This window comes from Dendrobates tinctorius, unplaced genomic scaffold (assembly GCF_039654945.1).
Source record: "Dendrobates tinctorius isolate UK_male_01 unplaced genomic scaffold, ASM3965494v1 ptg000186l, whole genome shotgun sequence".
NCBI classification, from domain to species: Eukaryota; Metazoa; Chordata; class Amphibia; order Anura; family Dendrobatidae; genus Dendrobates; species Dendrobates tinctorius.
Genome location: NW_027361853.1, coordinates 4,549,405 through 4,570,152, shown reverse-complemented (window position 1 = coordinate 4,570,152; position 20,748 = coordinate 4,549,405). Strand labels below are relative to the sequence as shown.

The window sequence follows — 20,748 nt, the reverse complement described above, 5'->3', positions numbered from 1 at the left end:
TCAGCGGCGATGACGGCGTGAGTATGAGAGATGGAGTGAGAGAAAGGGTCGTATGTGGAGTGAAAGAGTGAGTGGACGTGAGTGGAGATGGTGAAAGGTGAGTGGAATGTGTGTGTTGAGGGTTAACATGGAAAGAGGTGAGCGGCGACGTCACCGGTTACAACTGGACGGAAGTTGTTACAACCGGAAGCTGCTTAGGGCATTTATTATTATAGATGTAGTGTACATATGTAGCAGAGCTAGGCATGTCCATATGTGCATATGTAGCAGAGCGGTGTGAGAATATATATGCATGTAGTGTACAGTGCCTTGCGAAAGTATTCGGGCCCCCTGGAACTTTTCAACCTTTTCCCACATATCTTGCTTCAAACATAAAGATACCAAATGTAATTTTTTGGTGAAGAATCAACAACAAGTGGGACACAATGGTGAAGTTGAATGAAATTTGTTATTTTAAATTTTTGTGGAAATTCAAAAACTGAAAAGTGGGGCGTGCAATATTATTCGGCCCCTTTAACTTAATACTTTGTTGCGCCCCCTTTTGCTGCAATTACAGCTGCAAGTCACTTGGGGTATGTCTCTATCAGTTTTGCATATCGAGGGACTGAAATTCTTCTTCCTTGGCAAACAGCTCGAGCTCAGTGAGGTTTGATGGAGATCGTTTGTGAACAGCAGTTTACAGCTCTTTCCACAGATTCTCGATTGGATTCAGGTCTGGACTTTGACTTAGCCATTCTAACACCTGGATACGTTTATTTGTGAAGCATTTCATTGTAGATTTTGCTTTATGTTTGGGATCATTGTCTTATTGGAAGACAAATCTCCGTCCCGGTCTCAGGTCTTTTGCAGACTCCAACAGGTTTTCTTCAAGAATGGTCCTGTGTTTGGCTCCATCCATCTTCCCATCAATTTTAACCATCTTCGCTGTCCCTGCTGAAGAAAAGCAGGCCCAAACCATGATGCTGCCACCACCATGTTTGACAGTGGGGATGGTGTGTTCAGGGTGATGAGCTGTGTTGCCTTTACACCAAACATATCATTTGGCATTTTGCCAAAAAGTTCGATTTTGGTTTCATCTGACCAGAGCACCTTCTTCCACATGTTTGGTGTCTCTCCCAGGTGGCTTGTTGCAAACTTTAAACAACACTTTTGGGGGGGCGTGGCTAGCTGAGAGAGAGCAGACGTGGCTGACAGGAGCTCCTGCTGGAAACGAACATAACTGAAGATAAAGCGAACTTATCCATGTGAATTTACCCTCAGAATCGAGAAAAGATCATTCCACACCTCCTGGGGGAAAAACCTGGTCTGAGAAATAACCACTTACTGGTCTTTGCTGGGAGTCTGGACTGAAGAGGGAGGCCTGGGGAGGAGCGGCCGCCATTTTCCTACCCCTGGAGTCCGTGGCCAACAGGTACCCTCAATTACCTTCCCACACCAAGAAGGTACAGTCAAGCAGTCACATCGGATTCCCTTGCTCCCTCCTCCCCTCCCTGCTCACCTTGCTATCGGTGCTGCTCGCGGCTGTTCCCCTGCTGTTCCGCGGGCGGCGCGGGTGGCAGAGGATTCCGCCGGTCCCGCATCTGGTTCCTCCCTTGGCTTCCTGCCCTCCTGGGTGGACGGAGTGGTCCTGTGGGAGAGCTGTGCGAGGCGGTTATCTCCCGCTGCAGCCGCGGTGTCTCCTTGCTGCTCTCTGCCCAGTGGCTTCCTGTGATATCTGGGACGCTGGACCCCCGACTCGGTCGGTGCCAGGGAGTTTCCCGCCTTCAGCCGCCGCCATAACAGGCAGCACACAGAGGTGTGAGGAGGACACCGAGATAGCAGTGGAGGGGGGAGACATAATTAAAGAGTACATTCTACCCAAAGCCTCGCTGGATAAAAAACCACTTGCACTCCCTCCTCTCACTATATGAAGGGAAAAAGAGAAGCCATCCTGAATTAAATGTAATATAAGAATAGAGCACACATTAAAAATTATTCGGGAGTGCTCTACTGACACCTGGTGTTGATTGAGGAGAAGTGCTACTCCAACAAGCTATCAAAAAAAAAACAAAAAAAAAAAAAAACACAAAACAGGGGGGCCTGGTCAGCGATTGAAGGCTGTTACTCTAACCAACAGGCTCAAATGCCCCTTTACCCCTGTAAAATAAAAGGGGTATTACAGCAGGACTGCACCAGAGGCATACTCTGTTCTATAAAATTTACCGCATGTCTTGCTAAAATCCAACACGGAGGGCATGGACGATCCTGGTGGACTATAATTATAGAACACTAGAACCGTCACCACGGGCACAAGTATGCACCCACCTATATAAGTAATTGTCATCTGATAACTTTCAGAACGCAGGAGGTCTCTGAGCAATGCGTCCCAAAAAATCTGCTACATCAGAAAGCAATACCCGTCCAATCACACAACTGATGACTCAGCGTACAAAACCAGCTGATCGCACTATGTCAGCGTCACAATCAACCTCATTGAACACCGGGAGCTCCCCCCAGAGGTCGCAGCAAACTAACTTGACTACTCCAACAAACATGATTCCAATGACAATGGAGGACCTCCTGGCTACCATTCAGAAAACTTTCAGAGAGGAGTTATCTTCTGCTGTAAGCAATTTCACGCAGCAAATCCAGGATATTGCTCAAAGAACCAATGATTTGGAAAGAAGAATGGATGATACAGCAGATGCCACTGAACATAATAGAGAGCAACTACAGGAACAAGATGCTAGACTCGAGTTCCTAGAGATAAAGTGTGAGGACTTGGAAAATCGATCTCGCCGAGGAAATATCAGAATTAAAGGAATGCCGGAAAGTAGCTCCAATCTAATGGAGGTTGTCTCAAATCTCTTTTGCACCCTCCTGCCCCAAGCAGACCCTAATTCTTTAAAAGTTACCAGGATCCACAGGGCCTTGGGAGGTCCCAAATCTGATGCCTCACCTAGGGATGTTGTCCTTAAAATGCACCAGGAAGAATCCAGAGACCTGATTCTATCCACTGCTCGAAAATTGAACAGATTACCAGGTGTCCCAGATACCGTATCTCTGTTTCCTGATATTTGCCCGGCAACTCTAATAAGGAGAAAAGAGATGAAAGATATAACTCTAGCCTTAATAAAAGCAAAGATTAAATACAGGTGGGGATTCCCACATGCTTTACTTTTCTCCTACGGCAACTCCACCTATTCTCCAAGAAATTACGAGGAAGGGAGAAAAGCGCTGGAGAAAGCAGGCATCCCGATTTCTGATTCCTTTACGAGTTCACACAATGGTAAAACTTTTTATATTAGGGATTTTGGAAATTGTAGATCGACAGGCCTGGTCTATAAGGCCACATGTACCTGCCCTTTGGATTATGTGGGAAAAACTACCAGAGAATTGAGGGTGAGAGAGGGTGAACATCTGGGGGATATTAGGAACAAACATGATACCCCTGTCGCCAGACACATCAATACGGTGCATCAGGGCCGGTTGGGCGACATCTCCTTCAATATGATTGAGCTGGTTAAACCAAGAACAAAGGGAGGAAATCTGGATAATTTGATTCTGAGACGGGAGTGTGAGTGGATGTTTAGATTACAATCCGTCTCTCCGGATGGGATGAATGAATATATGTCATATGCCTGTTTTATATAAATTTCCTGGTTGGCAGAATGTGTTTCCTTGGTGGGTGGTGGGGGGTTTTCTATCTGTCTGGCATATTGGAGGATGCTTGTATGGCATAGTCCACATTGTTTGGCGAAATAGGTTTATTATTTTCTACAGATATATCTATGTTTCTAAGGGTATTTATGCCTAAATATGTGTGTGAAGTTGTGCCTTGGTATGAACTGGAGTGTCTTTAGAATTGATATTTTGTCCGGTACTCATTTTGACACTATGACACTACTGTGGGACTATATCTAATGTGTCTTGCCCCTGACCCCTCAGTAATTTATTATTTTTAAGATATTTTTTGGCGTTGGGGGCGATACATGTTATCAGAATGCGCATTGTCTGGTAGCGCGGTCTGATTATCCGGTGAGCGTCCTGGATGCTACATGGCGACAGCTGGAGGTGGATATGACATCACGCGACCGGAAGTTCCAGCGCCATTTTGGGTGCGCTCCATTGTTGAGCGCGTTTAAATGATTCCCCGCTGTCTTGTCCATTCTACTTAGTTCCGGATGATCGGGTAACTGGTATGGCATGATGTAAAATCACATGACCGGAAGTTCCAGCGCCATCTTGGATGCGCTCCAGTGTGGAGCGCACGCTAATGATTATTTGCTGATGTATATCTTTATTACAGCGGCGGAACACCGCATTATCAGGTACATTTGGACTGCACACATGGGCTTTAATTATCCACACCTTTTCACTGATTAAGCCACCAGATTTAGTATAATCTGGGTGGTTATTTAAATCCGCTCGGTCTGACCTCTGATGCTTCCATTATCGGGATATCAGGCATGGAGCAGCAATAATATCGGTGAAAGCATTGGTTATACCTCCTGATGAACCGCCACAACGGGGAAACGCGTTGAGGGTTCTCCATAGACATGATAAGTGACCAATCTTTATAATATATCTGATTGTTTATATCCCCCTGAGTGAGGGTTCTTTATGGGCATGAGAAGTGACCAAATAATCTTTTTAGTGTACCTGATTACTTATATCCCACTGAGTGGAAGTTACTATGTACTTTACTACGTGAAGATTTTTTTGTGTCACATTGATATATGTACCTTTATCATGAGGGTTCTTTATAGACATGAGAAGTGACCAATCTTTGTAATCTATTGCCTGTATCCCCTTTAGTGGGAAAAACAATGTACCTTGCCATGTTAGGGTATTTATGTCATATAATATCATGATATGGAATATGTATTATACTTTTGTCTGCATTAGCTCTAGGGCATTTTGTTGTTTTCATCTCTGCACTATTTCAAAATTGTTTTCCTTCCTGTGATATCAGGGACTGTTAGGGAAGTGAGGGATAGTCCTCGTTGAGTGGGGGCGCCAATATCGTACTGTTTAGGGTGCCAACCTCCACGGTTAGGAAGGTATCAGCTAGGCCTAATATAGGGCTGTGCAGCACTTTAGACAAGGTCTTTCTTCTATTTTGGCATTTGCCAGTTTTTTTGCACTGAGGTGTTTTTTAATAAATTATTGAAATAAATTGTATGTTTTTAAGGGGATTTGCATGTTCACTTACTTCTTATTCAAATGTCTATGAATTGCTTGATTTTTTCTTTTTGATTCGGGAGCCTTACCACAGAGACAGAGACCGAGCAGAGAGTGGACAGAAGTTCGCCATGCTAGACTCAGTAAATCACAGCACAACAAATAGTCTAATTCTTGAGTCCACTATTGACGAATGTGCTGGAATATTCTCAAACAGCGGCCAAAATGCAGAGATATTGTTCTGATGGTATTGCTATTTGATGCTTTTTATAACAATTTATGAATAATATTGTTTCCTTTTCCCATTAGTGGAGTGTTGTGCCCCTGGAGTAAATATGCCACTCCATTTTGGGCTGTTCCTGTCTATGGTTCCACTGATAGTGGGCCGGCGCACTATAGCCCACAAACTGGTCATTGGTTGTCACCATTTCTCTTGTTGTTGTATTTTTTGTTACCCTTCCTTCCCTAAAAGAGTGTTGATGAGATGTCCAAATATTTTTGGATTCGTGATTAAGGTGAAAATGCTTGTTCCAGGTTGTAGTTTATTTAGAAATTTCATTAGAATCTCTCTATGCATACCTAATGTATAAGGTACTATCACACAATGTTAGGGGGTTCAACTCCCCGATAAAAAGAAAACGCGCCTCTATTGATTACCAGAAAAATCCCCCTGATGTGCTTTTCCTACATGAAACTCATTTCTATATTAACTCATCTCCCAAATTTTTTCATAAGCTTTACTCGAGAATTTTTCTTGCTAACCATGATAAAAAAAACAAGAGGTGTCGCTATATTGCTACATAATTCCTTCCCATTCATACAGGAGGGTTTGGTCGTGGACACAGAGGGTAGATATATAATCCTTTGGGGCACAGTCCAGGAGAGGCAAATCTGTCTTGTGAATTGTTATGCACCCCTGACATTTCAAATGAAAACAAATCTATTGCAAGATCTTTAAGGTCCATATCCTATGACACTATCATATGGAGGGGTGATTTTAACCTGACTATGAACCCAACCCTTGATAGCTCTAATAAGGGGAGACCTGACATGTCAAGGAAGGAAAAAACTATCTTTGATGGTATCTTGCAAGCTCATCATCTGGTTGATACATGGAGAGAGTCTCATGGACAGTCCAGAGGTTATACCTATTTTTCTAGAGCTTTCCATTCATACTCCAGGTTTGACTGGATTCTAACTAATTCAGAAAACATACCGTCATTGATGTATTCCAGACATCTCCCCTACTCTTGGTCCGACCATGATAGTGTACTCTCTGTATTTAAATTAAGCGTGGAAACTGCACGTCTGTATACGGGGAGACTGAATCAATCTTTGCTTTCTGATCCTCAAACACGAATAATGGTCGAACATGAGCTCAATGCCTTCTTCCTTTCTAATATCACCCCTGACACCTCTATGGGTAATGTTTGGATGGCTCATAAAAAATATATCACTGGTGTACTCATTAGGATAGCATCCCAAAAAAAGAGGAATCGTCTTAAGGACACTCGAGAATGAACTTTATAAATTAGAGACCGCCAATCAGGCACACCCCTCTCTATACTTAACTAAGCGAATCTATGACTTAAAACTTCAGCTAAACACTTTGCTAATGACTCGTACGGAACGAGCAATCAGGTGGACGCAAGCGACATCATTCGGTTCAGTAATAAAATGGACCGAATGCTTGCTCGAAAATTGAAACAGAAAGAGCGATTAAACTCTATTTTCGCTATAAAAGATGAAAAATCCCAAACTACTTTTAACCCGAACAAAATTTACAAAATATTCCAAACTTATAACCAAAAACTATACACTGATAGCACAAATTTTTCATTGCCCAAATTGGATGATTTTCTAGCTAAAGTACCACTACCTTCCCTAACTCTGACTTACGCTGATACATTACATTCCCCTATCACTGAAGAGGAAATCACATCTACTATAAACCATCTTAAAACTGGGAAGGCTCCGGGCCCCGATGGATTGACCGCATTATATTATAAAAAAAATTCAAATATTTTATTAAAACATATACAGAAATACTGCAATAATACGCTAACAGGCCAAACAATGCCGCCGGAATTCTATACGGCGCATATCACTGTCATCCCAAAGCAAGGGAGGGACCCATTGCTCACAAAAAATTAAAGGCCAATATCCCTTTTAAGATTTTCTCCTCCATAATAGCCAATAGAATTAATAAATGCCTACCTAGTCTTATTCACAAAGATCAGGTTGGATTCATCCCAATCAGACAAGCCCCGGATAATATTCGCAAAAACCTAAACCTTATACATAACGCCAACAAGCGTAAAACCCCCTTAACCTTGCTAGCTTTAGATATAGAGAAAGCTTTTGACACCGTTACTTGGTCATATATGTTTAATATCTTGCACAAAATGGGGGTTTCACAACAACTAATCGACTCACTTAAACTTCTATACAATACTCCGGTTGCCTATTTAAAATTACCCTCAACCACTCCAGAACCAAGAATAATCGGCAGAGGAACCAGGCAAGGGTGCCCCCTATCTCCAGCCCTATTCGCTCTAGTGATGGAACCACTAGCGCAGAAGATCCGTTTACACCCTGATATCACAGGCCAAACTATAGGTAGACATGAATACAAGGTCAGTCTGTTTGCCGACGACCTACTTCTGACCATGACAAATCCTCATATATCTCTGCCGAATCTCTTAAATATACTTAATTCTTTTGAGGAAATCTCAGGCTTAAAGGTCAATATCGATAAATCAGAGATTATGTCTCTGAACACTCCTCCTGCCGAACAAGCTTCAATAGTAGAGAACTTTCACTTCCGACATGCAAAGCATTACATTACATATCTAGGAATTAACCCTACTTTATCTATGTCTACGCTATTTAAATATAATTACGCTCCCCTCCTCCAAAAACTAACGCAATCTTTGTCAAAATGGTCATCCCCATCTCTTTCCTTTTTGGGAAGGGTGCACTCGGTTAAAATGGTTACCTTGCCTCAATTTCTATATCTGTTCCAACCCTTGCATATTTCATTACCCCTAATGACATTCAAAATGATACACTCACATATACTACGTTTTGTCTGGAACAATAAAAAGCCCCGTATTTCCCAGCAAATTCTGTTTAGACACAAAAGACAGGGAGGAGTCTCGCTACCATACTTTACTCTTTATTATAGGGCGGCTCAGATCGCCCAGCTGGCAGGGGTAAATGCGCAACAACACACACCTATCTGGCCGCAAACAGAAAATTCTCAAATAGCACCTTACTTTTTAGAGAGCCTAATTTGGGCCACGGGGCCTTTACCGAAAGATTTGGCTTTACATTCGCCATATACCTTTCACTCCCTGCGAATCTGGAGAGCGAATAGGTTCCAATTTGCATTGCAATCTCATCCCTCTCCTCTCCTGAACCTGTTTAATAATCCCATGTTCCCACCAGGAGTGACATCCCGAAACCACGTATGGTGGCAGCAGAATAAGCTAACTAGGCTACAAAATTTAACTACGCACTTCAAACTAATGTCAAAACAAGAGTTCATCGCAAAATATCAAGTCCCGAGGTCTGAGACTTTCCGACTTGAACAAATTTTTAATTTCCTGCAAAACCTAACGGTTGGCTCCTCAAACGTACAACATATGAAATAAAATGTCTATATGACCCACTTGGCAATGGCCTTATATTCCATCTTTACTCTATATTTAACAAACCCAGACATTGCCTGAAATTGAAGACTATGGAGCAGTGGGAGGCAGACCTACGAATCTCCCTCACACCTCAAAGGTGGTTCAGATGTTATGAAAATATGAGGGGCAGTAATCAAGTTTCACTTACTGAGACTTCTCTTAAATTGTTTTTTAGAATACACTATGTACCCAGCTTCCTGCACAATATTTATCATTCGGTTCCTGGTAGCTGTTTTAGAGGGTGCACTGACGACGGAGATACCCTCCATATTTGGTGGACATGTCCGATAGTAAAGTCACTGTGGAAAGATGTAGTAAAACTAATTGATACTATATTGGGTAGCAAACTACCTCTGTCACAGTCTGTTCTTCTTCTGGGGGACAGACCAATCAATGCTAACAATAGGACTTGCCGTCTCATTGACTTTATTGCCATAGCAACAAGAAATAACATTGCCTTGCCAGCAGATGGAAAACTAGTACACTCAATTACGCAGGTGAGGAGAAGGGTCAATCTGATAATGTTATATGAGAAAATAGAAGCCATCAGATCTGATTCCTTTAAAAACTTTCGAGGTATCTGGGATCCTTGGATTCAGGCACATAGAGATGATGACCTTTCCAAAATGATATCTTTATCTATATAATAAACTGGCATGGCAGTGGCTCCTTACAATCACTCTAAAGCAGGTACACTGGTGTCCCACGTTGGTATATCTCGTATTATCGACACTCACTTTAAATTCCCCACATTCCCTTCCCTTTAAGTTTAACTTAGTTGTGTTATAACTGTCTTTCTACTCATATTCTAAACAAAGATTCTGTAGTCAAGGATACCGTATGACTAAGTGCCTTTTTCTTTCTATGCATTTCCCCCTGCGAGGGGCTCCTTGTACTCTAATGTGATTGTATTTCATGTTAAGTGATGTTTTCATTTCAATAAAATTGTTGAAACTGAACAACACTTTATGGCTATCTTTGAGAAATGGCTTTCTTCTTGCCACTCTTCCATAAAGGCCAGATTTGTGCAGTGTACGACTGATTGTTGTCCTATGGACACACTGTCCCACCTCAGCTGTAGATCTCTGCAGTTCATCCAGAGTGATCATGGGCCTCTTGGCTGCATCTCTGATCAGTCTTCTCCTTGTTTGAGATGAAAGTTTAGAGGGATGGCCGGGTCTTGGTAGATTTGCAGTGGTATGATACTCTTTCCATTTCAGTATGATCGCTTGCACAGTGCTCCTTGGGATGTTTAAAATTTTGGAAATCATTTTGTATCCAAATCCGGCTTTAAACTTCTCCACAACAGTATCACGGACCTGCCTGTTGTGTTCCTTGGTCTTCATGATGCTCTCTGTGCTTCAAACAGAACCCTGAGACTGTCACAGAGCAGGTGCATTTATATGGAGACTTGATTACACACAGGTGGATTATATTTATCATCATTAGTCTTTTAGGACAACATCGGATCATTCAGAGATCCAAAATGAACTTCTGGAGTGAGTTTGCTGCACTGAAAGTAAAGGGGCTGAATAATATTGCACGCCCCACTTTTCAGTTTTTGTAGTTCCACAAAAATTTAAAATAACCAATAAATTTTATTCAACTTCACAATTGTGTCCCACTTGTTGTTGATTCTTCACCAAAAATTTACATTTGGTATCTTTCTGTTTGAAGCATGATATGTGGCAAAAGGTTGAAAAGTTCAAGGGAGCCGAATACTTTCGTAAGGCACTGTACATATGTATCAGAGCTGTGCGTGTTGTGGCAGGGCTAAGGGTCGTGTAATTGATGGGAGATATGTGCCTCATAAATGGCTTGTCTCTATAATGTAAGGCATAAGTAAAGCGTACCAGATACTATTATTGTGGTTGTTTGAAGGACCTGTGGTGAGGTCACAGTCAGGTGACCAGTCAGCTGCTGAGTTTGTGGGTGTGGCTACAGCCTTATAATGTGGCCTGCTCCTGAACCAGGGAGTTGTGTGTGGGGAGGACTAAGCCTCCCATGTGTGCTGAGACTCCTGCTCTGAGTCTACAACTACGGACATTTTGTGTTATTTTGCCTGAGCTAAAAGGCTATTTGTTTGGTGTTACGTTGCCTTGTGCGTTTATGCCGTGAATAAACCGCAAGCACTGTTGAAGAACCTGTCTCATATTTGTCTCCCGCTGCACCTAAGCGAGCCACATCCCCACAATTGGTGGTACACGTGCGGGCAGCGTTCCCAGCAGAGACTTGAGACAGTTGCTGCATGTCCTGGGTGAAGTTTGCAGCAGGGCAACAAGTACTGCCGGGAATCATGGAGGACCTGCTGAAACACCTGGTCCAGTCCCAGGCACTGCAGCAGGAAACCAACAAGCTGTTGTTACAGCAGATCCAGCAAGGCCAGCAGGAGCAGCGGCAGCAGTTCCAGCAGAGCCAGCAGGAACAACGGCAGCAGATGCAGCTTCTGGCAACCGCCATCCAGGAGGGCAGGACGAGCGCCCCAACCCCAGGTCGGGCTGATGCCACCGACGTCGAGAAGGCGGTAAGACGCGCATTACAGAAAATGACCCCTGAGGATGATGTTGAGGCCTTCCTGACGGTGTTTGAAAGGGTGGCTGAGAGGGAAAAACTTCAGCCAGAGCGGTGGGCGGAGGTACTGGCCCCATACCTAACGGGGGAGCCCCAGAAGGCGTACTTTGACCTGACGGTACAAGATGCCAGAGAGTATCCCAAATTAAAAGCGGAAATTCTCGCCCGCTTGGGGGTAACAATGACTACCAGGGCACAGAGAGTGCATCGTTGGGCCTATCACCGGGACAAACCCCCGCGCTCCCAAATGTTTGACCTGTTGCACCTGGTCCAGAAATGGCTGCAGCCAGAGTCGGCTTGCCCGGCACAGATGGTAGAGCGAGTTGTGATGGATCGGTTTGTGCATTCTCTGCCGAGACCTCTACAGACTTGGGTTGCCCAGGGTGATCCCCAAAATGCTGATGAACTGGTTGGGCTGGTCGAGAGATACCAGGGGATGGAAGGTTCCCTGGGGAAGCAGCCCATTCCGTATTGGGGGTCCCAGCAGGGGGCGGAGTCACAAAAAGGCGTGGTGCGTCCAAGGTCAAAAGGGGTGGGGGAGGCGGTGCCCAAGGTCCTCTCGGGTGTTATTTGCTGGAAATGTCATGAGCCAGGACATATAGCGGCCCGTTGTCCCCAGACCACCGAGCAGATGGACTGCAGCATGGGACGCCGTAGTTCATACTACGCATATCCAGCTTGCAGTGTGAACTCGCTACCTAACAAGGGGCCACAAGCGTGTCCCGTGAAGGTGAACGGTCGAGCAGCAATGGCGCTTCTGGACTCCGGGAGCTTGGTGACCCTTGTGAGGGCCAGTTTTCCTCTAAACATACTCCCGGGTAAAAAGATTGGTGTTCGGTGCATACATGGCGATGCAAAGGACTACCCTATGGCTAGGGTGAAGATTGAAACGGCGCATGGCACCGAGTCGCATGAAGTTGGTGTTGTTCGAGACTTGTTGCATCCCATAATTATTGGCCGGGATTTCTGTCTGTTTTGGGATCTGTGGGGGAGGGGTTCTGAGTGTGCTAGCAAAAGCAGGGAACCAATCCAACCCACTGAGGTATCGCCACCACCAGAGGCAGACGACTTTCCTTTATGTGTCCTTGTTGGGGATGAAGAGGAAGGGTCCCCTGTACCTGACATCCCGGAGTTAGGGGTGGCCGGGGAGAATTTTGGGACTGCCCAACATAGGGACCCCACACTAAGGGAAGCCTTTAACAATGTCACCGTCATTAATGGGGTTGCACAAGAGCCAGGAGCAGACACAAGGTTTCCCCATTTTATGTTGAGTGGGGAATTGTTGTACCGGGTCACGAAAATAAGGGAGGAGGTGGCAGAGCAGTTAATAGTACCAGGCCCCTATAGACGAAAAGTGTTGGACATGGCCCATTCACACATCTTGGGGGGACACCTGGGGGTGGAAAAAACCCAGTAACGGGTTGTACAGAGGTTCTATTGGCCTGGGTGTCACCGGGAAATAGTAAACTATTGCAGGTCCTGCCCAACATGTCAGTTAACTGCCCCCACATCTCATTTTCGGAACCCTCTTGTGCCACTGCCCATTATTGAGGTGCCATTTGAGAGAATTGCCATGGACTTGGTCGGTCCCTTAGTTAAATCAGCTCGGGGGCATCAGTATATATTAGTCATCCTGGACTATGCCACACGCTATCCTGAGGCCATTCCCCTGAGAAACTCCTCCGCGAAGAGTATAGCCCGTGAGCTGGTCCATGTGTTTTCCCGGACGGGTTTGCCGAAGGAGATCCTGACCGACCAGGGGACACCTTTTATGAGCAAAGTGATGAGAGAATTGTGCAGAGTCTTGCAAATTTCCCAGTTAAGGACTTCAGTGTACCATCCACAGTCAGATGGCCTTGTTGAGAGGTTTAACAAGACACTGAAGAGCATGCTGAGAAAAGTCATAGAGGAAGATGGTAGAGACTGGGATTGTCTCCTACCGTATTTACTGTTTTCTATCCGTGAAGTTCCCCAGACCTCCACGGGGTTCTCCCCCTTCGAGCTTCTGTACGGCCGGCATCCACGAGGTCCTAGATATAGCCAAGGAAACCTGGGAAGCTGAAGTCACGCCCCACAGAAGCGTCATTGAGCATGTGGCACTGATGCAGCAGAGGGTTGCGAAGGTGATGCCCATTGTTAAAGAACATCTCCGCCAGGCACAAGAGGCTCAGGCCAGGGTCTACAACCGGTCAGCCAGAGTGAGGCAGTTCAATCCGGGAGACCGAGTTCTTGTGCTAATCCCGACGGTGGAAAGTAAGTTCTTGGCCAAGTGGCAAGGGCCATATGAGGTGGTGGAGAAGCTGGGAGACGTAAACTACAAGATCCACCAACCCGGAAGACGGAAGCCATACCAGGTTTACCATATTAACCTTATCAAGCCATGGCAAGATAGAGAGCCAGGGGTAACTCCGTGCTTGCTGGGCAACCTAGAAGGGGAGGTTGGAGCCGTTACCATAGCGGAGACTCTGTCGAAGGCCCAGAAACAGCAGTGCTGGGAGTTACTCCAGAAAAACCGCGACCTGTTCTCAGAGTTGCCGGGGAGCACGAAGGTGGTGGAGCACGAAATTCTGACCGAGCCACATGTGCGGGTGAACGTGAAACCCTATCGTATTCCTGAGGCCCGGCGAGAGGTAATCTCCAAGGAGGTGCAGCGTATGTTGAAGCTCGGGGTCATTGAGGAATCCAAGAGCGGCTGGTCGAGCCCGATTGTCCTGGTCCCAAAACCTGATGGTGAATGGAGGTTCTGCAACGATTACCGAAAGCTGAATGAGGTCTCCAAGTTCGACGCTTATCCCATGCCACGCGTTGATGAGCTCATCGAGAGACTTGGACCGGCCAGATACATAACCACTTTGGATCTGACAAAGGGATATTGGCAGATTCCCATGGCACAGGAAGCCAAGGAGAAGACGGCATTCTCCACACCAGACGGGTGCTTCCAGTATGTCCGGATGCCGTTTGGCCTACAGGGAGCTCCAGCAACCTTCCAGAGGGCGATGGATAGAATCCTTGCACCTCATAAGCTATATGCTGCCGCATATCTAGATGATATCGTCATCTTTACCCCGGACTGGGAGACTCACCTGGAGAAGGTCCAAGCAGTGTTTGATGCTCTAAGAGAGGCGGGGTTTACAATAAACCCGCAGAAGTGTGCCTTGGGGAGAGAAGAAGCCAAGTACCTCGGATATGTAGTGGGGCGTGGCGAGATCAAACCCCAAATCAATAAAGTGGAAGCAATTCAGACATGGCCGAGACCTCTGTCAAAGAAGCAAGTTAAAGCTTTCCTGGGGATTGTGGGATATTACAGGAGGTTCATCCCACACTTCGCCACAATGGCTGCACCTCTAACTGATCTGCTTAAGGGGACGAAGTCAGTGATGGTCAGCTGGTCCGAAGAAGCAGAGTCAGCCTTCCAAGAAATGAAGGGAGCTCTTTGCAAGCAACCCGTTTTGGTGGCCCCAGACTTTAAACGTGAATTTGTCCTCCAGACAGATGCCTCAGATGTCGGGATAGGAGCAGTCCTCTCCCAAGAGATACGTGGGGAGGAGCATCCTGTTCTCTACTTGAGTAGGAAGTTGACTCCTTGTGAGAGAAATTACTCAGTTGTAGAGAAGGAGTGTTTGGCCATAAAATGGGCAGTGGACACATTACGGTACTACCTGGTGGGACGGAAGTTTAGATTAATATCCGACCATGCCCCACTCAGGTGGATGAGGGAAACAAAGGGCAAGAATGCTAGGGTCACCCGCTGGTTCTTAGCCCTACAAGACTTCAGCTTCCATGTAGAGCATAGGGCCGGGAAGCTACATGGGAATGCCGATGCCCTCTCCAGAATCCCTTGCCTGGTAGGTGAAAGTGCCAAGCCCCACGGCTTTAGGCAGAGGGGGGAGGTATGTGGCAGGGCTAAGGGTCGTGTAATTGATGGGAGATATGTGCCTCATAAATGGCTTGTCTCTATAATGTAAGGCATAAGTAAAGCGTACCAGATACTATTATTGTGGTTGTTTGAAGGACCTGTGGTGAGGTCACAGTCAGGTGACCAGTCAGCTGCTGAGTTTGTGGGTGTGGCTACAGCCTTATAATGTGGCCTGCTCCTGAACCAGGGAGTTGTGTGTGGGGAGGACTAAGCCTCCCATGTGTACTGAGACTCCTGCTCTGAGTCTACAACTACGGACATTTTGTGTTATTTTGCCTGAGCTAAAAGGCTATTTGTTTGGTGTTACGTTGCCTTGTGCGTTTATGCCGTGAATAAACCGCAAGCACTGTTGAAGAACCTGTCTCATATTTGTCTCCCGCTGCACCTAAGCGAGCCACATCCCCACAATGTCTATATGTGCATATGTAGCAGAGCTGTGTGTGTCTATATGTGCATATGTAGCAGAGCTGTGTGTGTCTATATGTGCATTTGTAGCAGAGCTGTGAGTGATTATATATGCATGTAGTGTACATATATAGCAGAGCTGGGTATGTCTATGTAGCAGAGCTGGGTATGTCTATATGTGCATATGTAGCAGAGTTGTGCTTGTCTATATATGCATATGTAGAGGAGCTGTGTGTCTATATATGCATGTAGTAGAGCTGTGTGTGATTATATATGCATGTAGTGTACAACATATGTAGTGAGCTGGGTATGTTTATATGTGCATATGTAGCAGCGCTATGTGTGTCTATATTTGCATATGTAGCAGAGCCATGTCTGTCTATATGTACACACTGCAAAGGCATGGGATGCGCCTGCATTACTCTCTTCTATTGCCCAGACGGATGGACTCTTAAGTTATCCCTATATAACAAGCTCAAGCTTCCATACGCTGTATTTCAGTAAATCAGATATACTGCGACCTTGTCTTCCTTATTTTGTCACGAATCTGTTTTCAACTGGTTCATGCTTTTTTATTGTGTACCAATCAATATAGTATCTTGAATATATCGACTTTGAGAGTCCGGTGGACATTCCTTTCTATACGTGCATATGTAGCAGAGCTGTGTTTGTGTCAGTCTGGGCATATGTGGCAGAGCTGTGTGCCTATATATTCATATGTATCACAGCTGTTTGTGTGTCTATATGTTCATATGTAGCAGGGCTGTGTGTGTGCCTATACGTGCATATGTAGCAGAGCTGTGTTTGTGTCAGTCTGGGCATATGTGGCAGAGCTGTGTGCCTATATATGCATATGTATCACAGCTGTTTGTGTGTCTATATGTTCATATGTAGCAGGGCTGTGTGTGTGCCTATACGTGCATATGTAGCAGAGCTATGTGTGCCTATACGTGCATATGTAGCAGAGCTATGTGTGCCTATACGTGCATATGTAGCAGAGCTATGTGTGCCTATACGTGCATACGTAGCAGAGCTGCGTGTGTCTATATGTGCATATGTAGCAGGGCTGTGTGTGTGCCTATACGTGCATATGTAGCAGAGCTATGTGTGCCTATACGTGCATATGTATCAGAGCTATGTGTGCCTATACGTGCATATGTAGCAGAGCTATGTGTGCCTATACGTGCATATGTAGCAGAGCTATGTGTGCCTATACGTGCATATGTAGCAGAGCTATGTGTGTCTATACCTGCATACGTAGCAGAGCTGCGTGTGTCTATATGTGGATATGTAGCAGGGCTGTGTGTGATTATATATGCATGTAGTGTACATATGTAGCAGAGCTGGGTATGTCTATGTGCATATGTAGCAGAACTGTGCATGTCTATGTGCAAATGTAGCAGAACTGTGCATGTCTATGTGCAAATGTAGCAGAGCTGTGTGTTTATATGTGCATATGCAGCACAGTTGTGTGTTTGTCTATATGTGCATATGTAGCAGAGCTGTGTCTATATGCGCATATTTAGCAGAACTGTGTGTTTGTCTATATGTGCATATGTAGCAAAGCTGTGTGTGTCTATATTTGCATATGTAGCAGAGCTGTGTCTGTCTATATGTACACACTGCAAAGGCATGGGATGCGCCTGCATTACTCTCTTCTATTGCCCAGACGGATGGACTCTTAAGTTATCCCTATATAACAAGCTCAAGCTTCCATACGTTGTATTTCAGTAAATCAGATATACTGCGACCTTGTCTTCCTTATTTTGTCACGAATCTGTTTTCAACTGGTTCATGCTTTTTTATTGTGTACCAATCAATATAGTATCTTGAATATATCGACTTTGAGAGTCCGGTGGACATTCCTTTCTATACGTGCATATGTAGCAGAGCTGTGTTTGTGTCAGTCTGGGCATATGTGGCAGAGCTGTGTGCCTATATATTCATATGTATCACAGCTGTTTGTGTGTCTATATGTTCATATGTAGCAGGGCTGTGTGTGTGCCTATACGTGCATATGTAGCAGAGCTATGTGTGCCTATACGTGCATATGTAGCAGAGCTATGTGTGCCTATACGTGCATACGTAGCAGAGCTATGTGTGCCTATACGTGCATACGTAGCAGAGCTGCGTGTGTCTATATGTGCATATGTAGCAGGGCTGTGTGTGTCTATATGTGCATATGTAGCAGGGCTGTGTGTGTGCCTATACGTGCATATGTAGCAGGGCTGTGTGTGTGCCTATACGTGCATATGTAGCAGAGCTATGTGTGCCTATACGTGCATATGTATCAGAGCTATGTGTGCCTATACGTGCATATGTAGCAGAGCTATGTGTGCCTATACGTGCATATGTAGCAGAGCTATGTGTGTCTATACCTGCATACGTAGCAGAGCTGCGTGTGTCTATATGTGGATATGTAGCAGGGCTGTGTGTGATTATATATGCATGTAGTGTACATATGTAGCAGAGCTGGGTATGTCTATGTGCATATGTAGCAGAACTGTGCATGTCTATGTGCAAATGTAGCAGAGCTGTGTGTTTATATGTGCATATGCAGCACAGTTGTGTGTTTGTCTATATGTGCATATGTAGCAGAGCTGTGTCTATATGCGCATATTTAGCAGAACTGTGTGTTTGTCTATATGTGCATATGTAGCAAAGCTGTGTGTGTCTATATTTGCATATGTAGCAGAGCTGTGTGTGTCTATATGTGCATGTAGCAGAGCTGTGTTGCGTGTTTAACACTGCATAGAGACAAGAACAATAGATTTATTACTTCCCTATTACAATTAGTGATAATGACCCCTCCACTTTATATAGTCAGGGAATTTTCAATTAATAGAAAAAATGTTTTTCCTATTTTCTGCTGTCTAAACCTAGGGTGTGTCTTATGGTAAAATTCGTCCTATAGTCCAAATAATACGATAGATTACAGTCCAAATACACGGGTGTCCACTTCTATGGAAACAAACGTGGAAATATATTGTTAGTTCCATCGATAATATGTTACTGTGAACTACCAATAGCCACTAACCCTCACTTTACCCATAGGGTATATTCACAAGGGGGCTCTCTAAATCGATTATCTGATGAGCATTTGCAGCACAATCTGGGTCATATCTGTTTATGCTAAGGGGGAAAATAACTCTGAACAGACTAAGGACCTCATACACATTAGATTAATGTCGGACGAACCCGCAGATATGGAAAGTTTGGGTTTACAGTCTAATGTGTATGGGGGCCTCCGGATTCTCCCCCAACAAAGCTAAGCATCCAGCATGTCCAATTACAGACTGCTGATCCTTTAGTTCTCTAGAGATAAGTCCCCGCCAGAGATGTGTCATCTGCTCTGTAAGAACACCAGAGCGAATGGCAGAGCGAATTCTCCTGTGTATCGACGAGACAGCTGAACAATCGACTGAACGACAAATCTACAGTGTATGGGGGGCTTCACTATAACGTTCACCCAAGCTCCAGTCTGTGTCTCCATGAGGAGCAGTGTCGCCTTTCTTGGATTCCAAGCAATTAGTCACAATAGTGCATGGGTGAAACCAGATGAATGATGCGTTTTACCCTGCTTATGCTTCCTAGCGTGCAAAAAGAGCTGAAAAACAATACAGGATGTGGCAGACATACTTGAGTTCCTGGGCAATGGCTGCTATCTGCTCCACTCGGTCCTGATGAGCAGCCAGATCACTTTCGAAGGCCTCATGTTTCTTCAGCAAAGCCTTGATTTCTGACAGACTTGCAGTTTCATAGTCTCTCTTCTGCAGCATGGTTTCCTTTCCTATTGAGAAAGCAGAGGAATATGCTAGCGCCAAAACATGGAATCACGGCATAACAGTCACGGGGGCCTGAGTTACTATTCTGCTCCAAAAACATGGGTCACTTGTTGCGAAACTACAACTCCCAGCATGCCGTAAAAGAACGGTGGCTGTCAGGGTGTGAAGGGATTTGTCATTTCAGAACAGCTGAAGTAGCGCAGGTTGCCAATTGTGTCCCTGTCCTAAAACAATTGCGTCCCTATTTTAAAACTTTTGCTGTCTTCCGAGGAACCCCGTCCAACCTCCGCAGGAAATGCAGAGCTCCACCTTATACTAGATGAGGAGCAAAAATGGCAAGGCTCTTAATTTCAGCTTCTTTTTTTTTTTAAAGTCCCCTTTCTTTTTTTGTCTTGTAGTATTCATTGTTGTTTTGGTATCAAACTTTTCGAAATGCCGCGCATACTTCATGCATTTTGTGCACAATATAAAAAAAGCCTCTTTATTGTTGCCTTTAGCCCTTTTTTATGACTCTTTAGCGAAAACGTTGCAAAAGCTGAGCAAAAATCCAGACATATATAAAAATAACTTTAGGCGGGTGAGCGGGGTGGCCAACTCAAAAAAAAAAAAAAAAAAAAAAAAAAGATATTTTTTATGAACACATTAGAAAACCATAATAAATCACTGATTATAGCTGATACCGCCCATAATTCTGATGAGAAGACATCAGCTACATTCACTGTAACCTCGAAAATGATGATAATTACTGTCAAAATAATCGCATTAAGTTTTTTTTTTTTTTTTTTTCAAACTGGGCAAAAAAGTGACCAATTTTGCAGGGGAGTTCGGACACAAACCCCGATGGGGCCACTAAACTTAAAGGGAATCTGTCACCCTTTTTTTGGACTATGAGCTGCTGGCATTGACATCAGGGGCTTATCTACAGCATTCTGCAGTGCGCAGGTGTCGGGAGAGGTCTGGCGCCTGCGCACTGCAGTATTCTGCTCTGCCCTCAATAGGGCAGAGCAGTGTACCTGTGCCAGAGACACGACAGGAAGGAAAGAGGACGGCATCGTATGAAGATGGGAGACGCCGGACCCAACCACGACACCCATCGCACCGGACCGCCCCCTCCGGTGAGTATAATCTAACTTTTTTCTTATCTTTCAGGTTACATTGGGGGCTTATCTACACCATTACAGAATGCTGTAGATAAGCCCCTGATGTCAATGCC

At 44.9% G+C, this 20,748-nt stretch overlaps 1 protein-coding gene across 5 annotated transcripts in view; it reads right to left on the bottom strand.

Annotated features, from left to right (window-relative positions):
* LOC141055551 (alpha-actinin-1) overlaps nucleotides 1-20,748 on the bottom strand; it is a 150,435-nt gene that overhangs the window by 37,347 nt on the left and 92,340 nt on the right. For all 5 annotated transcript variants that reach the window (XM_073552172.1, XM_073552174.1, XM_073552176.1 and 2 more), the window contains one exon: nucleotides 19,390-19,540. In XM_073552172.1, coding sequence (XP_073408273.1) covers nucleotides 19,390-19,540 — 151 coding nt within the window. The remainder of the gene's footprint in view (nucleotides 1-19,389; nucleotides 19,541-20,748) is intronic.